Source organism: Saccopteryx bilineata, chromosome 1 (assembly GCF_036850765.1).
Source record: "Saccopteryx bilineata isolate mSacBil1 chromosome 1, mSacBil1_pri_phased_curated, whole genome shotgun sequence".
NCBI classification, from domain to species: domain Eukaryota; kingdom Metazoa; phylum Chordata; class Mammalia; order Chiroptera; family Emballonuridae; genus Saccopteryx; species Saccopteryx bilineata.
Window position 1 is genome coordinate 243,706,152 of NC_089490.1, and position 21,432 is coordinate 243,727,583.

Below are 21,432 nucleotides of genomic sequence, written 5' to 3' on the forward strand. Positions count from 1 at the left end.
GTGGGAAGTGTCCCATGAAGGTGAGTGCTAGCCACTAAGAGACTGGTAGATGGCCTTACCCAGGCAGGACCACAGCAGTCCTCCCTATCCAAGGTTTTGCTTTCTGCTATTCTATTGCCCACGGACAGTCAAGGTCGGTAAATATTAAATATAAAATTCCAGAAATAAACAGTACATAAGTTTTACATTGCACGCTGTTCTGAGTAACATGATGAAATCTTGTGCCATTTTGCTCCATATGGCCCAGGACACGAATCATCCCTTTGTCTAGCATCTCCACACTGTATATACTTCCTAACATAGGAACCTATGGTAGAGATCTCAATAAAAGGCAATTCTGCAGTTTGGGGAAATACAGCATGGCATTGTCCTCTTTGAAAATTTGAAAAGTTGGCCAATCTCAGAAAAAGTTAAACAGCCTCTGTCCCAAGCAGTGTCACAGGGGCCTCAAGCTGCAGTGCTCATGGAAATTGTCTGGTTTGCCCCACTGACACCTTTATTGTTTGGTCATTGACAGGAGGAAGTGATCGGAGATTTGAAACCAGGCACTAAATATCAAGTGAGCATAGCAGCTTCCAGCCTGACAGGCAAAGGGTGGATTAGCTCTCCTCAGCATGTTACCACCTTGCCCCAAGGTAAATGGATTCAATTCATTAATAATAGGAAGAGGCAGGCCCTCTACTTTTATTCCTTTTTTCAGTATATATCACAGAGGACCTACTATGTGCCAGGCACAGTACTGAGCTCTGGGAATTCAGTTTCCTTTTGGAACTTAGTGGGGTGGGTCAAGAAATCATCTAATCTGTAGTCACAGATTGTGATAACTGCTACCTACAGTGCTGGACTTTGGAGCACTCAGGGGAGAGCACTTCTCCACCTCGAGGCTCAGAGAAGGTATCAGAAAAAATCCTATCTTTGGCCCAACTTTGAAAACTGCATAGGATTTATTAAGAAGAGAAAGCAGAAAAAAATGTTTTTGGCAAAAGCAATAGTATCAATGAATGCTGAGAGATATGAAAGTCTGGGTATGAAAATAGTAGCAGCAGTTACCCTGGGGTGAGGGGATCATGAGTGACTCCTACATCTTTACACATGAGGGCATTTTCCAAATGTTCTACCATTGGTATGTATTTTGATGATTTGGGAGAACACACACACAGAAAGTTAAGTGACTAAGCATTTATTTTCCTTGTAGGTTAATATCAATTCCATCATGCAAACAGATGAAAGGTTGTTAGGAGGTGGAAGTATGACTTGAGGTTTTAAAGGGTACACACTATTGTATGCTCTAAGATCAATGGTCTGGATGATAATTCAGTTGGATTTATGACTGGGATTTAGCGGAAGGAGAAACCAGCTCTTATTGACTCAAATCTTAATGGTGGCCCTGGCCAGTTGGCTTAGCGGTAGAGCGTTGGCCTGGCGTGCAGGGGGACCCGGGTTCGATTCCCGGCCAGGGCACATAGGAGAAGCACCCATTTGCTTCTCCACCCCCCCTTCCTCTCTGTCTCTCTCTTCCCCCCCCCCCCACAGCCAAGGCTCTATTGGAGCAAAAATGGCCCGGGCGCTGGGGATGGCTCCTTGGCCTCTGCCCCAGGCGCTAGAGTGGCTCTGGTCGTGGCAGAGCATCGCCCCCTGGTGGGCGTGCCAGGTGGATCCCGGTCGGGCGCATGCGGGAGTCTGTCTGACTGTCTCTCCCCGTTTCCAGCTTCAGAAAAAAAAGAAAAAAAAAAGAAAAATCTTAATGGTGAATCCAGTTGTGATTATTTTTTGTTTGTTTGTTTGGTTTGGATTTTTTTGTATATATGAAAGGAGGGGAAATAGTGAGGCACACTCCCACATGCACCCTGACCAGGATCTACCCAGCAACCCCCACCTTGGGCCAATGCTTGAGTACCGAGCTATTTTTAGCATCTGAGGCTGATGTGCTCGGATCAACTGAGCTGTTCTCAGTGTCCGGGGCCACACTTGAACCAACCAAGCCACTGGCTGTGGGAGGGGAAGAGGGTGAGAAGGGCGAGAGGGTGGGAAGGAGAAGCAGATGGTCACTTCTCCTTGTGTGCCCTGACTGGAAATCAAACCCAAGATGTCAATACACTGGGCCGATGCTCTATCCACTGAGCCACCAGCGAGGGCCTGGTTTGGATTTTGAGGCTGTTCTGAATAGAGATGTTTAGGCAGTAGGAAGCACACAGGTTTTTTAATATATTAAACTTCTCCAGCAACAAAGATCACCAGCCCACTAGTTGTCTGCTCTCTTGTCTAGATTCCTGCCTGCCTCCAACAGCACCCCAACAGCCACATGTCACTGTGGTTTCTGAGTCCGAAGTGGCCCTATCATGGAAACCTGGAGAGAGTGAAGGAAGCTCCCCTATTCAGTACTATTCTGTGGAATTCATCAGGTAAGTTTGCGTATCATACCCAAAAGCCAAAACTAGTGGCCTCAAGTATTCCAAGCACGATAGGAGACCAGAGGGGTGCCATCTCATAGCATGTGTACTCAATAGGTAACAAAGGTAGACATATGTCTATTTATACTTTGTCCTGGGACCAGCACCTCTCCCCCCCTTCTCATTGGTGGGCCATATAAACCTATTCTTGCTCATCTGACCTCTTTCCCGTTTTCCTTCCACAGTCAGAGATAGTCCTCACCTCTGAAAACCCCTGAGGCACCATTGCCAACAAGCCTACTTGCATTTCAGGCTTGAAATTTGCCTCCCTGCCTTTGAAACATTGTCTTTGAAGTAAATATTTGATGGTGATTTTTCTGGAGGGAGAGGGGAAAAGCCCTTTAAAAACAAGGACCTTGATAGCATTATACGGGGTGAAATAAGTAAATCAGAAAAAAACTAAGAACTATATGTATCCATACATAGAAGGGACATAAAAATGAGACTCAGAGACATGAACAAGAATGAGATGGCAACAGGGGAGGGAGCTGGGGGGAGGGGGATGGGGTGAAGAAGGAGAGAGGGGTTGGGGGAGGGGAGGGGCACAAGAAAACCAGATAGAAGGTGACAGAAGACAATTTAACTTTGGGGGAGGGGTACACAGCACAATCAAATGTCAAAATAATCTAGAGATGTTTTCTTTCAACATATGTACCCTGATTTATCAATGTCACTGCATTAAATTTAATAAATAAATTTTAAAACAAACAAAAAAAAAGAAATAAGCCAGGCAGAGAAAGACAAAAATGAAAAAAAACAAGTACAATAAATGGTGTTGGGAAAATTGGAATGCCACATGCAAAAGACTACAGTTTGTCCCCATGTAAAAAAATTAATTCAAAATTGATCAAAGACCTAAATATAAGATCAGAAACAATAAATTGCGTAGAAAAAAAATATAGGTACTAAACTTATGGATCTTGGTCTTAGAGAAAATTTTATATCTTTGACCCCAAAAGCAAAGGAAGTAAAAGCAAAAATGAATGGGACTGTGTCAAACTAAAAAGCTTCTGCACAGCAAAAGATACTAACAACAAATTAAAACAAAACAAAACAAAAAACAACTAACCAAATGGGAGTAGATATTTGCAAATGACAACTCAACAAGGGGTTAATATCCAAAATATATAAAAAGCTCATACAACTCAATACCAAACAAACAAGCAATCCAATTAAAACATGGGCAGAGGACCTGAACAGACACTCTCTTAAGAAGGTATTCAAATAGCCAACAACGCCTGACCTGTGGTGGTGCAGTGGATAAAGCGTCGACCTGGAAATGCTGAGGTCGCCGGTTCGAAACCCTGGGCTTGCCTGGTTAAGGCACATATGGGAGTTGATGCTTCCAACTCCTCCCCCCTTCTCTCTCTCTGTCTCTCTCTCCTCTCTCTCCCTCTCTCTCTCCTCTTTAAAAATGAATAAATAAATAAATAATTTAAAAAAAAAAGAATATTTAAAAAAAAAACAAAAAAAAAACACAAATAGCCAACAACTTCACTAGCTATTGGGGAAATGCTAACCAAAACTATAATGAGATACCACCTTGTACTTGTTAGAATGACTATTATCAACAAGACAAGTAATAACAAATATTATAGAGGTCATGGCAAAAAAGGAACCCTTGTTCTCTGCTGATGGGAATGTAGATTGGTACAGCTACTGTGGAAAACAGTCTTGCATTTCCTCAAAAAACTGAGTAGTTACCATAAAACCCAATAATCCCTCTTCTGGGTTATCTACCCAACGAACTCAAAAACATTTATTCACAAAGATATGTGCACATTCCTTGCAGCATTATTCACAGTAGCCAAGACATGGAGTCAACCAAAGTGTCCTTTGATAGAGGACTAGATAAAGAAGATGTGGTACTTATATACTATGGAATACTACTCAGTCATAAAAACGGATGAAATACTGCCATTTGCAACAGCGTGGATGGACCTTGAGAATATTGTGCTAAGCAAAATAAATCAGTCAGAAAAAGCTAAGAACCATAAGATCTCACTCATATGTAGGATATAAAACTGAAACTCATAAACACAGACAACAATCTGGTGGTTACCAGAGGGAAAGAAAGGTGTGGGAAGGAGTTAGTAAAGGGTAAAGGGACCAAATATATGGTGACAGAAGATGATCTGATTTTGGGTGGTGGGCACACAATGCAATGTATAGATCATGTATCATAGAGATGTACACTTGAAACCTCTATCATCTTATTAACCAATGCCACCTCACAAATTTAATAACAATAAATAAATAAATTTAAAAAAAACAAGTACAATTCATTGTATCTGTATTGCCTTGGGCAAGTTTCTTGGTTTGGTTTTAGCTTGCTTTTGTTTGTTTGTTTTCTTAACACCTCTCCAGTCCTTGTTATTCATCTTATCAAAGGGTAGAAAAATGATTAGAAGCTTTTCTGAGAGTTTACAGATGTGAGACATAGCTTCCCAATGCTGCCATGTAATTTTAAGCAAAAAGGAAAGAAAATAAGCAAAAGGAATTCCCAGTCTAGCTCCAGTCGGAGAGTCCTCGGGACGCTAGTTGCAGCTGGAGTTGGAGTTGAAACACCTCGCTGATGAAAGTGCTGTTTGTGCAGGTGGTGTTCTCGACATTAAAAGTGATGGGATTCGTCTGAGGCTGGCGGCCTCACAGATTCACAAAGAGACTAGTTCAGTATCGTTCCCGAGACTCTCTGAAGCTGGGTCAGGATTTTGCCAAGGTTTGATTAGCTTTGCATCTCGTTCTCGATTTCCCAGCTTATTCCTTGGTTGTGGAAAAATAGTTACGTGTTTCTTTGGAGAGGTACTCACAATGTCTCTTTGATGCTTGAGCCTGGACCTGGTTTCATCAGGTTTGTTGAATTCCAAGCAGCAGATGCTCAAAAGAAGACGAGGCAGTCACGCACTGGCTCCCAGGACTGTGGAGTTCGATGGCAAATCTAAAGTCAAGGAATACTAGATCCATGTCACCTCGGCAGTCCCTCTCCATCCATTTCTGTGCCACACTTTCCCTTCGTTGGCTTCATTTCCAGGCAGGCTCTTCCTGAGTGCTGGTGAGACTGCCACCAAGCACTGAAGACTTGCAGTCAACTGGCTGGCCCCACTGGAAAATAACCCAACAAAGTCTCAGTAGTCATTCCAATTGGCCGAGCGCGGGTTCCTCTCTATTCCCTGAACCAATCACTGTGGCCAGGGAGGGGACAGCACTAATTGGTCTGTACCTGTCCTTTTCTGAGCTCTGAAAGTGAGGACAGATGGGTCATTCAGACCTGAAGTCCATGACTGAGAGTTGAAAAGGGTGACAATTGCGGTGCAAGTAATGGAAAACAGGAGAACATTAAAAACAAAACAAGTTGCCTACCTTTAAAGTTCCAGGCCAGTGGTTTTCCTCAAGGGTCATCTACAGTCCCTCTGTTGAGTAGATTTGGTAAGGCCAAGCCAGGAGTGTGCCTGGAGTAATTCTGGTTCTAGTAATAGTTAAAACGCCAACACTGCAAAGTCCTAAAATGTCAGCTTTTTCATGTATGAAATGGAGTGAAACATAACATTTATAATTCACCAGCAAAGCAAAGTGTAATACTTTAAAATTTCTATGAATTGCAAGGTTTTCCAAAAGCAGCTTAGCAGGCTATCTGTATAACCCCCAGCAAAAGTGATAGTTGTCATTTATGATTCATTTTGCCCTAATGTATGCATTTGTTACCCTTGTCTGGCATCTTGGTAAAAGGCAGAAGTCACAGTTGTTGATGTGTATATACAACTGCACACAGAAGATGAAAGAGGTTCACTGGATTAAGGACCAGAAGAGCTGGGACATGTGGCCCTGTGCCTGTCACCTTCCCTCCTGAGGCCTCAGTGCCCCTCATTGTTTGGGGTCCCCCAAAGCAGAGCCTGAGACAGGGCCTTGGCGCACGTATTTTCTTTTGTTTAGAAATAGGAGTGAGGAGTGAGGAGAGTAAGAGAAGGAAGGAGGACCTGGAAGGGTGCATCACTGACACCACTTCTGAAGGTCGCAGGGTCTTCAGTGGGACCTCAAGGCCACGGCGACCTCTGATGTGGACAGTCCTTCCTCCAGAATTTCCCTATCAGGAAAACATGACCATTCATTCTCTGTTGACTGAGGGTCCCCTACCCCCTGGGGCCTAACTCTCACCTTCTAGGCTCTGCTGGCTGTGGATCAAGGACAAAGGGGTGGGGGAGGTCCCTGGAGAGAAGGAGCGGAGATGTGAGCACAGCAGGAGCTTGAGGCTGGAAGCTGGCCGCACAAGGGGAGTCTGAGCTCCCAGGAAACTGTGACACAGCTGCTCCTGAAGTCAGAGGCAGGACGAGGCAGCTGTCATGGGCCCCAGAGGCGCTGACGACCATGTTCCTATCTGCAAAACATGGCTGATTAACTCCTTCCAACCTTATAAAGTGTGGTTAGGAGACTTGAGTGAAATCACATATGAGAAAGAACTTTGTAGACATTAAAAACCTAAAAAACTGCCAGGTATATATGGCTGTTCTGTGCCTACATTTAATAATTATACTTCCTCTCCAGCAAAAATGTATTTTAACATTCAGCATTGTCTCTAATATTTAAGGGGCTTAGGCCCCAAAGTCTTAAGTATAAATATTTTTAAAGTGTTCACCATCTGAACAAACTGTTTATATATATATATATATATGATCTCTGTTGATCTTGGAAAATATACCTTCAGAATGCCCTGGAAAGCTAACTTCAAATTTAGAATTTCTGGACATCTTAGAGTTCCAAATGGAACATGCACGGTAGAAGGGGGAAAGCCAACCCCTGGTTCCAGCCCCTGAGCTAGGACTTCTGCCTCCATTGTCTCTTCCAGAGTACCTAACGGTAGTCACGTGACTGCCTCTCTGTACCTCCACTTCCTCATCTGTAATACCAAGTTAAATGTAACCCTCGTTGCAAGGCTGTTGATCATAGATTTTGCATAGCGTTTATATGTAGTAGACATTTGATGTGTTTGTTTCCTTCCTACCACGCCACTATTTCCCTTTGACAAAGAAAGAAATTGAGACTCAGTTGCTTTGGTTGCTTTACTGAGGCAAAACACCTGGATGGGGGACAGAATTAAAATTGGGACTGAAATCAGAAAGCCTTCACAGCACATTGTGGTATTTACTGCTTGGCTGCAGGGTAAATCCCCACGCTCACCTGTAAACATCTCAGAGCCTGTCCCGCTGCAGGCGAGTGCCTTCAGACACGTGTCTAGAGAGAGCTCTCCTGGGCTCCATATCAGAAACTGCAATTAGGGTGAAAAACTCTGGGGGTCTGCAGCAATTCTGTTTTCCCCAGCCAGGTCTATTTAATGTTTAATATCAAATTCCTTTTGCCCAGATAATCTCCTGCGTACAGAAACACCTGTGACAGGTCTCTGTGCGAGCCCGAGGTTTCTTGTTTATATCCAGGAAGCAGGCCTTTGGCAGGAAAGGCTAGGAAATTGTGGAAGTCAGTTTTTGGCCAGACATTATCCATAGATTTCAACCATCTTAATGTGAAATCTCCTTCTAAGTCCTGGCGTTGGAAGGTGAGGTTCCCGTCCTTTCTCTCTCTTGGTAGGTGCTCACATGTCACTTGTTTTCTTATTTATTAAACAAGGAAAATGGTATAAAGGCATTGATAGGAAATAGTCTTTAAAATCTTTATAAATACTTAACTGGTTAATAAGAGATTGCCCTGAGAAGTTACACTTGGCCAGAGTATGGGGGACCTGACTGCTTATTTGCTAGTTTGATGATGTTTCAGGCAGATATTATGCATTATGACTCTCTCCCGAGTCATGCGCTTATGACCAAGCAAATTTTTGTTCCTCATCTGGCTTCTCTTTCCCCTAAAGTTGGCCCAGGGTTGTTCATTATCTGCCTTGCTAACAGTAGATTTTTTAATTTTTAATCAGTGTAGAAAAGATTTGAAAAGGCAAATTCTAAGTAAGGCTGCAGGCTCTAACATAATTTGCAGTATTTTCAAAATTTTTACCTGCTTTTTTTAAAACAGAAAAATCGTGCATTTGTGGTGGAAGAGATACTGAAAGTTTCTTTGTGGGCAACAATGCTTGGTGATTATGAAAATAAGAACCAAGAATAAATATAGCTACCTATGCTTTGAAATATTTTGGCTATAAATATCTGAGAAACTTTTCTCCTCTGCCTAAGAATTTCCCCAGGGTAAGTGCCTTTCTCAGAAGCAAAAAATATATACTATAGTGGCAATGAAATCCAAAGTCTTAGAAAAATATTCCTCACCCCTGATGTTCCAAGTGGGTGCCATACTTCACATATGCTATCTATCAGATTGGTTAAAGGTAAAACATAGTTGGGTGTTTTTTTTTGTTGTTGTTGTTTTTAACTTACATATAGTTTTTTTGCAGTGTGACCTGACCTCGTAAAATTGTTTCAGAGGTTTGCAATGTCAATTGCTGGAAAAGATAGATTCAAGTTTTTAACGGCTATTTTCAATAAAAAGTCTACCGCTGGCTTTTTTGGTGTGCGTGGGAAAGTGCATAATATCTCTGTGTGTGTTTTAGGAGCACAGGTCAAGAAGTGTCACCCTCTCAATCTCAGCCTGAGATAGTTACACTAGTAAATGAGGAGGAGCAATGCTTCCTGTCTTTTCCCTTTCACACGTTTCTGCGTAAATAATTCCCCGATTCTTTGCAGACACCTTCCATAATAAGACTCAAAAAACTCATCTTCAGGCCCTGGCCGGTTGGCTCAGCGGTAGAGCGTCGGCCTAGCGTGCGGAGGACCCGGGTTCGATTCCCGGCCAGGGCACACAGGAGAAGCGCCCATTTGCTTCTCCATCCCTCCGCCGCGCTTTCCTCTCTGTCTCTCTCTTCCCCTCCCGCAGCCAAGGCTCCATTGGAGCAGAGATGGCCCGGGCGCTGGGCATGGCTCTGTGGCCTCTGCCTCAGGCGCTAGAGTGGCTCTGGTCGCAACATGGCGACGCCCAGGATGGGCAGAGCATCGCCCCCTGGTGGGCAGAGCACCGCCCCTGGTGGGCGTGCCGGGTGGATCCCGGTCGGGCGCATGCGGGAGTCTGTCTGACTGTCTCTCCCTGTTTCCAGCTTCAGAAAAATGAAAAAAAAAAAAAAAAAAAAAAACTCATCTTCACACAGGGCTGCATGAAAGCTGACTTTCACTTGAGAATCTCAAGGTCATGCCCACCTGAGTAGGTTCTGAAAATTATTCACAAGTTGACGTTTTTGTCAAAAGTCATCTATCTTTCCATCCCATCATAAACACTTGTTAATCCACAAGTGACAAATGAACTTCATTTCCTCACGGGACGTGACCCTGCAAAGGCTGTGACTGAAATGAAGATCAAGTCCAGTATTCAGAATGGAGGCTGAATGGATTCTGGATTTTTCCTTGAATAGTTTTAAGGGATGATGTGATTTGGCTCATGGTCAAGGTCACAGCCTAAGAAAATTAAGGAAGTTCCTCATTCAGAATTGAAGCTGACAGTCTGATTCTTGGTTTCCTCTCTCAGGTTTATGTTTGTCCAAATGTGGAATCAGGAGACAAGGTCTGAGCTGGCCCCTAGTCCCGGGACAAGTGGCTTGCTTCCAGCTCTCAACTTCTTTACCTACAAAATAAGGTTGGACCATGTGGCCTCTGAAGTCTGGTGACTGGTTTTCTGTCCTCATGACAAAGGAGAGGCAGTGCAGAGTGGTGGTTTGTGTGCAGGCTCTGGAGCTAGACTCCCTGGTCTGACCTTTGCCACACCTCCACCATTTCTAAACCATTTGCTCTTCAGTGGATTATTTACGCCTCTTCTTTGTGCTTCATATAGAACAGGGATAACAGTGTACTTTTCTCTTAGTGACATTGTGAGATTAAATGTGTTGATACATGGAAAATGCACAGAAGAGCGCCTGGCACATAGTAAGTTCCTAATCAATGCAAATTCTTCCTGTTCATGGGTTTTGCGATAGGTCTTTTCTGCTTGTCTATATAGCCATGTACTTTCTGGGCTAGCAGTCTTTATGCTTGCTATTATCTTCCAGGATAACGCTACTACCTCTTTATCTACCTAACTCTTGTTCATTCTTCAGGACCTCTGCTTGATTATCACTTCCTCCAAAAAGCCTTCCCTGAACGCCTGCCCATTCTTCAGACTGGGTTAGGTGTACTTACAACATTTATGTGCAAGACTCATCACACTTGCAGTGAATTGCTTGTTCAAGGTCTGTCTTGCTCACCATGACACATGGGTAATGACCGACTCCGTCCCTTCTGTGGAATACAGCACCTAGCGTGGAGTAAATGTACCATATGTCAAGTAGGTTCCCGCAGACAATGGGACACAGGCAGTCTTGCGATTGAATCTAGAGAATGTCAGCAACTAGTTGGAACCTGTGCAAACTCCTTTACCCCTCTGAGCCTTGCTGCCCTCTGGGGTGAAATGGGGCCGTTAGCAGCTACCTGGGAAGGATTGTGAAGGTGAAGAGATGTCTATGCAGCCCTTAGAAGAGTGGCTCATGGGAGACTGTGTGTATGTCCTTACCCCAAGCCTTATGTCCTTACCCCGAGCCGCATGTAATGGAAACATATGGCCACACTAGCCACAGGGGGTTCACACCAACCTCCTGCCTCAAACTGATGAAATCAAAGCCAGACAACACCCCAACATGTATCTGCACCCCATCTTTTCCCCTTCTCTCTAATATAATGTTATTTATTGCTTTTGTTTTTTCATCAGAAAAGGAATGGCAGTGTGGGGTAAAGCTTCAAGTAATACCTAAATATGTCAGGCTAACATGGAAGTTCCCATTGAATGCTAAGTTGTGCTCTGGAGCTCTTCATAGGATGCGAGTGAATTGCAACTGTTTTCATAGTGTTTTACTAGAGTACATGCCAGTGACTGGGCAAATGGCTGTGATGTTGAACGGTGGTGTGGCCGGCGATGTGTCGGCTTTCCTGCCCCCCAAACTATAGAACTTTATTTAAATCACTGGGTTTTTTTTTTATAATTAGTTAATCTAGGGAAGAATGAGGGTGAAGTCCTCTTTTCTTTGTAAGAACGTGTTTAGGAAGTCATGCTTTTTAAGTATCAGTCTTCCTGACCACCAGGAATCGCCTTAGAAATGAGCGAGAGTGGGCTTGCTTGGATGCAGGTGAGACTTCGTGTTAACAAGGGTGCCTCACAAAGCATTCCTTCTTCTCACCTCTCCTTTCCAAACTGAAAATCTCAGAAACACCTTCCAGACTGGTGCCCGGTCTCTGAAATTCTGGTAGCTGTCAAGTTCACCTATTCAGGCTCCAATGGAAAGGGCAATTCTGAATGTCTCTGCAGAAGTCTGACCAACTGTTCTACAAATGGGTCCCTTAAAGCTTCCGTCCCTCCTACCATGAGCGTTTCTGATGTAATCCCCAGTCAGACTGATGGCAGTTGACATAAATTGAATTCTCGTGTCACAGCCATGGGAGCCATTTGTAAACTATAAATGAAAGGGCGCTTGTCGGCAGCTCTGCCTGGGACAGAATGCCAGCTGGGTCTCTTTCTCCATTCTGTCCATCTGTTTGTCATTTGGTTGGGTTGGACCAATTTGTAAATAAAGAAAGAAAGCTGAAGGTCAAATAATACATTTTTTTTCTAAACTATGACTACTTAGTGGTTTTGGACGTCTTCTTGCAATTCATTTTAGTGTAGAGCAGATCACACAGAAAACCAATCTGTAAAATTGACAGTGAATTGGAGGCTTTTTTTTTTTTTTTTTTTTTTTTAAAGCATGAGTTTTTTTCACGCGCGCCTGTCGCATTCGCCCAGGATGATCTCTGGGATCGTGTCTCCTTGAGACCAAGGTACTAGCTTGTAGTCTGCAGATCCTCAGGTGCTCCTTGGATAGAATTCAAGGGGTCTCTGGGCTTTGGCTGGACAAAAATTATATCCTGTTTTACCAAATTAAGTGTTTTTGTTTTGTTTTATTTTGTTTTCAAATATGAATGTAAGCAGCAAACCACAATGGTATTAACAATTCCTGTGACTTTGTCACAATTAGAATTATACATGTTTTCTTATCTCATTACAGTTGTTGTACATATCTCCAAATACTAGTTATGCTTATCACGACTTTAAAATTATTAAATCAATTGCTAGGTATTGTTATGTAATATACTAATAAAAAAGTACATATGCTAGTATTAGTATATCACAATTTTTGTTTTTATAATTGTTTCTAATATAATTGGTTTTCTATGTATTTTATTTTATTTATTTTAAAATATTATTCTGAGCCTGACCAGGCAGTGGCACAGTGGATAGGGTGTCGGCCTTAGATGTAGAGGACCCAGATTCAAAACCCTGAGGTCACCTGCTTGAGGGCGGGCTTGACACAGGGTCACTGGCTTGAGCGTGGGGTCATACACATGACCCCATTGTCACCAGCTCGAGCCCAAAGGTCACTGGCTTGAAGCCCAAGGTAACTGGCTTGAGCAAAGGGTCATTGGCTCAGCTAGAGCCCCCCAGTCAAGGCACATACAAAAAAAGTAATCAATGAACATTGTTTTCATCTCTCCCCATTCCTGTCTGTCTGTCCCTTTCTGTCAGTAAATATATATATTTACTGAGAGAGGGTTCATAAGCTTCCTCAGACAATCAAAGGGGCACAAACAAGTTTAAAGATTGTTGTCTTGGGCCAGGGTTCGTACAACTGCTTCTCACAGGGTCAGATAGTAAATGTTTTAGGCTCTGCCAGTTATGTGATCTCTGCCTCAACCTCTCAGTTCTGCCTCTGTGGCAGGAAAGCCACCCCAGACAACACCTAAACAAACAAGCATGGTTTGTTCCAGTAAAACTTCACTTAAAGCTAGCAGCAGCTGACATTTGCCACACCTTGGCTTAGAGCAGGGGTCCCCAAACTACGGCCCACAGGCCACATGCAGCCCCCTGAGGCTATTTATCCGGCCCCTGCCGCACTTCCTGAAGGGGCACCTCTTTCATTGGTGGTCAGTGAGAGGAGCACTTTGACCATCTCATTAGCCAAAAGCAGGCCCATAGTTCCCATTGAAATACTGGTCAGTTTATTGACTTAAATTTACTTGTTCTTTATTTTAAATATTGTATTTGTTCCCGTCTTGTTTTTTTACTTTAAAATAAGATATGTGCAGTGTGCATAGGGATTTGTTCATAGTGTTTTTTTTTATAGTCCGGCCCTCCAATGGTCTGAGGGACAGTGAACTGGCCCCCTGTGTAAAAAGTTTGGGAACCCCTGGCTTAGAGTATTCTTGTTAGTCTTAAGGTCAAATTCTAAAGATATTTCAGTTCAACTCAACCACCCTTTACTGGACATGTACTAGTGCTTATAACCATCCAAACACGTTATATTGAGTATCTTTCATGTGCACAACATACACAGAGCAGATGCTGCTCTGTCCTCCTCCACCCAAGGATGCTCTTATTTCTTTTCAGTTATCCAAACTCAAATACTTTCCAAACCTAACTTAACTTCTTCCTGGTCCTCATAGACTTTTCCCAGGATTTCTGTTCACATTGGCCCCTTTAACTAGAGCTCTTGCAATATGCTCTTGTGCTCTGACTGATCCTTAGATTCTTATCTCCAATTAGATTAGAAACTCTGAGAATGGAACTATGTTTATAGTTCCTTGGAGCCTCCAGAATACAGCTTGTGTGATGGATACCCACTTTGATAATCGTTAATCACTTGCCAATTGACCAGCCGAAGGCAGCTACCTACTGGGTTTGATGGTATCAAGAAAAATGATGGTCCACTAAGGATAAGGTTGGCAAGGGGAGAGGTGCTTAAAATGCCAAAAGAAAGAAAGGGAATAACACAGAAAAATATACCACCTAGCGATTCTGTGACTTTGTATAAATTATTTCCTTCAGTGTCCACATGGGTCCAAGGAGAGCCTTGACTAGACAAGTGGCAAAGCATTAGTGAATCTGATAAAAACTAAGAACCCTTTACTTAGAAAAATAAAATGATGCTCACTCACAAAATCTCTCATGTGATTCCTGAGAGCCCTAAGTACTCAGATGAAATGATCTGTCGGGTGCTCAGTAACTAGGTCGGATGCTACACTGCCAGTGCTGCTTCTCACCCAAATGAGCCAGTGAGTGAGTCTTGCTGTCTTGAATCAGCTCACTGAGATTTGAGTAGGCACTGCCAACACCATGCTTGTGCCCCCGAACTCCCTGCCCAGCTGCCTTTCAGAGGTGTTCCACTGATCTCCAGAGATGAAGGATGCCTGACTCGACCCCCACCATTTGGAAAAGTGCTTACAGTACCCACCTGCTGGTGGGTGCCCATCCATATCTGGGATACAGCCTGCTCTTCTCCTGCTAGCCTTGTCATTGTGGAGGAAATGGGCAGGCGTGTGTTGCTATGGTGATTTGACTGGCAACTGTGTAGATGAATAAAATAATTTTCTTTAGTTGAAAAAGGAAGCTATTGTTTGAGGGTGATCAAAGACAATACCTTCGCTTAGCTATCTCTTTCCCAGCCTCACCTTTGCACCTTTGTACCTTGAGAGACTCTAAAAACATTTAAATGCAAACCCCAGAAGAAAAGCAGAGGCCAAATGTGAAAGGTTTTGAGCTGGCATTCAATCTGTGTGGGCTCTCCTCTCTCACTCTATTTAATGAAATTAAAGGTTAATGATTTTAATCTCTTATTCGCCAAAAAGATTGCTTTCTTCTCTGCATTAAATGGACAAATACAAAATGATTACCCTTTTGAAGGTGGAAGGGGGCTATAATTTTTACATGCAGATTGTTGCAAATATTTGGGTAAACAATGGCACCTGAAAACAGTTCTAGGTCATTTCCTCTATAAATGCCACAGGGAAGCTTAGTAAAGCATAACAGGAGAGAAAGGTTACATCTTTTATGACTTTACTTTTAGGGTATTCCCTGTGGCTTTCCTCTGTGAAGTGATCTTATTAATGTGAGTTTGTAAATGTGTTTCCTTCCCGCTCAATGAGGTTTTCTTTGATGACAAAGTTAGTTTACATGAGAAGCCATTTTTAGGGAAGGGATATCAAGAAAGAGAAACAAGCCATACTTCCTGTAGTGGGCATGCCCTGTGACTTCTGCTTCTCAAAACGTGTGGATTCTTCTGAGATACCGGCCCCACAAACCACTTCTCTGCACGCTGAGTCCGAGGAAGCATCTTTTCCTGGTCTTAGGGGCTCCGTTTGGCGTTCAACAATTCCTGTTAAAGAGAGATTAGGCAAGGCCCTGGCCAGTTGGTTCAGAGGTAGATCTTCAGCCCAGTGTGTGGATGTTCCAGGTTCATTCCTGGCCAGGGCACACAGGAGAAGCGCCCATCTGCTTCTCCACCCTTCCCTCTCTCCTTTCTCTTTCTCTCTCCCTTTCCCCTCCCGCAGCCAAGACTCCATAGAAAAAAAGTTAGCCCAGGCGCTGAGGACGGCTCCATGACCTCCACCTCAGGTACTAGAATGGCTCCAGTTGCATCAGAGCAACGCCCCAGATGGGCAGAGCATCGCCCCTAGTGGGCATGCCAGGGTGGGTCCTGGTCAGGTGCATGCGAGAGTCTGTCTCTCTGCCTCCCTGCTTTTCACTTGAGAAAAATACAAAAAAAAAAAGAGAGAGAGAGAGAGAGAGAGAGCAACTAAGCAAGCACATGTTAGAGAAATCTGTGTGTCCTCTGAGAACTTTCTTTCAGAAAAATGAGTTTTATTTCCATGTCCAATAAGTTGTTCGGAAAGGACAAATGTCAATCATTTTTGCTTCCTGCCTTTTTCTAAATATCTGTGAGAAGAGGTGTTTCACACTGGAGCAATGGAGGGATGGCCAGGCAGCAAGCTAAAGGATGGAGAATAGTTTCCAACCATGATCCCCCCAGGTTTTTATACAATATCAGAGATCTTCTTAATCTAACTTTCCTCCATCGATCCAAGTGGGCCTCACCTTTCATCAGCTGTGTGACCTCTGGCAAGTGACTTACCCATTTAATGCTTTGTTTTCTTCTGTGAAAGAAAAGAGGGGGTTAATATTATAATCTACTGCATAGGGTAGTCTGGGAACACATGAGTGAAGCGTTAGAACAGGGTTTGGTGTAGTTCCCCCTGACTCGTGATTTCCCCCTCCGCTGTTCTGGTTACTGGTGGTCAGCCATGACCTGAAAGTATTTCAGAAATAACATTTTATAATTTTACACAGTGTTCTGAGTAGGGTGATGAAATGTCACACTGTCCCCCTCCGTCCCGCTGAGGGCGTTATTTACCCCTTTGTCCAATGTGGCCATGCTGTGTACGCGCCCCCAACCCCCCTCCAGTCACTTAGGAGCAGTTTTGGTTGTCAGATTGACTGTTGTGGCATCGCAGTGCTTGTGGTTAAGTCCCCTATTTTACTTACTAGTGACCCCAAAGTGTTAGAGTTGTGATGCTGGCAGTTCAGAGACGCCAAGGAGAAGCCGTGATGTGCTTTCTTTATGTTAGAAGGTGAGTACAGTACAGTAAGATTTTTGAAAGAGAGAACTTACATTTATGTAAGGGTTGTTTTTTTTTTTGCAGTATGTTGCTATTCTTGTTAATCTCTTACTCTACCTATTTATAAAGTAAGCTTTCTCATAGGTATGCATGTATAAGAAAACACATAGTGTACATAGGGTTTCATACTGTCCGGGGTTTCAGTCATCCACTGGGGGTCTGATGTCCTTCAAAAGAACTTGAAAAATGGGACCGTTATTAGCTGTTAACGCAAAGCCTCCACTTCAACTAGGCCACTCATACTTGCCCCCCACCACCCGCAATCTTTCCCAAGTGTCATCTCGCAGCGCTTATTACCCAGAATGCTCTCCGTTCTCCCAAAAACAAGGATGTCCAGAGCAACGCTGTCCAGTAGAAATATAATGTGAGGCGATGTGAAAGTTGAAGTTTTCTAATAGTGGCATTATAAAGGTGATAAGATACAAGGGAACTTAATTTTAAGAACATAATTTACATAATAACCCACTAAATCAAAATATTTCAATATGTAATCAGTACAATATTTACTTTTTTTTTTTTTACACTTTAAAATCCAGTGTACATGTTATACTCACAGCACCTCTCAGTTCAGACTAGCCACATTTCCAGTGCGGACTGGCCGCATGCACACAGGCCTAGAGTTAGCAGGTGGCCTGAGCTGGCCTTCTAGCTCTGTGATGTGGGTAAGTCTCTTAGAGAATGTCTAACACATGCTGAGTGTTAACTGTCTGATGCCAGGTGCTCTGCTGAGGATATAGATCTCATTTCATCTTTATGACATCCCCCTTAGATAAGTACTTTCATGACCCCCATTTTACAGATGAGGAAATGCAGACTTACAGAAGTCCGATAGCAGCCAGTTAGCAGAGGCAGGGTTTGCCGGCTCTGCCCAGCTCTGGAGTTGTCCTGTGAGCCTGTGTGTGTTGGGAGCTCTCAGTGACTGTGCACTCCCCGTAGGGAACGCAGGGTGTGTAAAGAATCCAAGTTGACAGCACGGTTGTACAATTCTGTTCAGAGTATGAAGAATGGCCATGAACTGAATCTTCTTCGGTTTTCCCAAGGCGATTCAGACAAATTAGTCACGCTATAAAAGTATATTTCTTTATTTTGTGAACAGATTGAGGGCCAATGGAGTCTGTGCTCTCCTGACTTCCAGGTTAGGGACTAGCAGGGGAAGGCTTGTCTATGAAATATCTGGAGGATGGAGTCCTTGACAACGAACGCCAACGTGGGGATCGTTTCGCCACAGCCAAGGCCATGCAGGGAAAAGCAGCTGATTGAGAAACAGCACTTAAAAACTGACCCTAAAAATGATCTACTTGCTTTTATTGGCCAGGACTTAAAAATGATGACCTATGATTTAAAATCAAGATGACTTTTAGATAGGAAACATTCACTCATTTTTATAAGTGTTGCTTCCAGAGTGCGAATGCCTGTGGTTTATGAAGCCGGCAAGCTTCCTCAGCCTCTGCTGTCCCTGAGCAACTCTTTCTCGTTTTGTTTCATTCCTTAATCAATAAAGACCAGATTTCGATGAGAGTTGGACCTTAATCGAAGAGCAGATCCAGATGGACTCCATGGTTATCAAGGGCCTTGATCCGGATACCAACTACCAGTTTGCTGTGAGGGCCACGAATCCCCACGGCCCCAGCCCCCGCAGCCAGCCCAGTGACACCATCCGAACCTCTGGTGAGTACTGCGGCCTTTCAGAAACATGGAGTTAGCCACATGGACAAGGTTGCCTCATGAGGACCCATGTGGTGCCCTGCAGAAGCACAGGCTGGACTGGAGCTCTCCTCAGCCTTTCTCTGCAGTTTCCCAGCCCTTTGGAGGTTAGATGTTTTCAGCAGGGACACAGACTGTTTCTGTGTACATGAGGTCAACAGAAGATTTATTTTTGCATCCTCCTTAGGGAATGTGAGGTCACTTTTCTTTTACGATTGTAGGAACAGAGTACATACCACAGCCTCCCTCCACCCCCAATTTTTATCTTTTGGGAAAAAAATGTGTCTGTTTTAAAATCACAGGATTAAAAATAATATTCCAAGACTCTTCAGGGGTAGTGTTACCTTTCAAATCAAGGTGCACAGGTAAATCAGTCCCTCTGGATGATGGTCGGGGAGAATCAAGGAAGTCGCTGTTGTGTTGACATGCAAATGGGGGTCCAGCTGATGGCATAAGTTTCTTTCTGCCATAGTGCGCCTCGGGGAACTGGGGGAAGCTCGGGTGTCTAGCAGATCTCCTGGGGATTTTTTGAAATGTCAGAGTCTTATTATGGTCTAGTGTTTAAGAAGTTCCCACATGACTGATTTAAGAACCACACTTCAACTACTTAGACCACCTTGCCAACACTAGAGTCAGGGGAGAGCTGTCGGTTGAGGCATCCCTTGAGCTTTCTCTTTCTAAACTGAAGCACTGGTGTGGGCTTGGAGTTCTGATAATCATGGCTGCACTGGTGGATCCGTTGGAATAAGGTATGTGAATGTTCTTGACAGATATGTAACGTTTATTTTTAATCAATTAATTTATTCATTGTATTGAATATATTGTGGTGACATTAGTTAACAAAATTATACAGGTGTCAGGTGTATAGTTCTATAATACATCATCTGTATGTTGTATTGTGTATTCATTACTCCCACAGATACGTGATTCAGTTTCATTACAACTGATCTCCTATGCAAAGGAAAATTTTATCATTTCAAAGTAATTGTGTGCAGGGAAGGTAGCTGATTCAGTGAAAACTCTCAATTATGAACTATACTTTCTTTCATGTGTGTGACAGAGACAGAGAGAGGAACATATAGGGACAAACAGGAAGTGAGAGAAATGAGAAGCATCAATTCTTAGTTGTGGCACCTTAGTTTTCATTGATTGCTTTATCATATGTGCCTTGATCAGGGGGCTACAGCCAACTAAGTGACCCCTTGCTCAAACCAGCGACCTTGGGCTTCAAGCCAGTGACCTCTGGATTCAAGCCAGTGACCATGACTATGACCCTATGTTCAAGCCAGCAACCTCGGGGTTTCAAACCTCGGTCCCCTGTGTCCTAATCTGACGCTCTATCCACTGCGCCACTGCCTGGTCAGGCTGAACTATTCTTAAATAAATGCAATTTAACTGCTTTTACATATATACAGTTACTTAAATCAGGATAACAGAAATAGGATTTATTAGATGGCCTGTTTCACAGACACTTAAGAATGGGCTGTAATTGATATTTCAATTGTGGGGTGTGTTTTTTTCTCATGATCACTGCTAATGTTTTAAAGAACCCTGTGTTCTGACACACTCTAACTTCTAATTTGCTTTCAGCTTAGACTATTCTTTTGTTTCTAAAACCCACTTTCCAACTTGTAAAAAATACCTAATTACCAAGTAGCACTTATTTGAATTACAATAGAGTCTAGATATCAGAACTACCATTGTGAAAGCCTCCTCTGAGCTCAGGTACCATGGGTCACTTTACCTAGCAAACCCCACATGAATCCTCACACACACATAAAAAACCCTTGTGCCAAGGATTGGTATCCTTTTGTGTAGATTTTTAAAATTTGAGTTTTTGAACGGTTCTGTATTTTGCCAAGAATTAAAATTATAAAGGCAGGATTTGAACTCATGTATGGCAGACTGCAGAGCCACCTCCTTGAATGAGATGGAAATTAAAGATGGTCTTATTCTTCTAATACAAAGTAGCATGAGAATAGTAAGGTCAGCAATGAAATAAAATGGACTAAAAAAGTTCTAACAGCACAGAACAAATGTATAAGAATTTTGTTTTAGATGATTAAATTTAACAGGGTGACATTGGTCAACTAGAGTACATAGATTTTGGGCAAACATCTCCACATCATTTGGACAGTCAGTTATGTTGTATACCCATCACTCAAAGTCAAATCATCCTCTGTCACCTTATATCACCTTATATTTGTCCCTCTTTATGCCCCTCCCCTCCCCCGCCCCCTCCCCAGCCCCCTCTTTCTCCCCTCATCCTCAGCCCCCTAATAATCACTGCACTCTTATCTATGTCCACGAGTCAGGATTTTTTTAAATTTAAAACTTGTGGGGTATGCTATACAGACATGCAGGTCTGGACTTGACTCAGTGCGCATTGGGACAGCCCCAGGAGTGTATAGCCACCGGCCCTTCCGATTGGTTAGACCCAAGCCCAGTTTGGAAATGGCCCTGAAGGGGTTTGTAAGAACAGTATTTCTACCTGCTGGGCTTTCCCACGCTCACTGCTCCTCCTCCACCCCACATCAAGGTCCTTTCTACCTGGATGTTTTCTTGGTGTGGTGCCCACTTTGCTTGCTGAACAGCAAACTTCAGTACAGAAAGATTAGGTTGACTACTGAAGCACAAAATGCATAGCGGGAACCCTTAGATCCCACCCTGGACACGGTCACTCGCTGGGCTCCTCTTGCCTATTTTAGGTCTGCACCCACCTCCTTTCAAAGGAAACATAGCACTTCAGCTCTGCTAACCAACAAGCATGGACTTCCCTAGGACCC

The 21,432-nt window shown here is 43.4% G+C and overlaps 1 protein-coding gene across 4 annotated transcripts in view; it reads left to right on the top strand.

Annotated features, from left to right (window-relative positions):
- EGFLAM (EGF like, fibronectin type III and laminin G domains) overlaps positions 1–21,432 on the top strand; it is a 156,161-nt gene that overhangs the window by 63,398 nt on the left and 71,331 nt on the right. For all 4 annotated transcript variants that reach the window (XM_066240022.1, XM_066239995.1, XM_066240005.1 and 1 more), the window contains exons 5-7: positions 518–635; positions 2,267–2,402; positions 18,444–18,610. In XM_066240022.1, the coding sequence (XP_066096119.1) occupies positions 518–635; positions 2,267–2,402; positions 18,444–18,610 (421 nt within the window). The remainder of the gene's footprint in view (positions 1–517; positions 636–2,266; positions 2,403–18,443; positions 18,611–21,432) is intronic.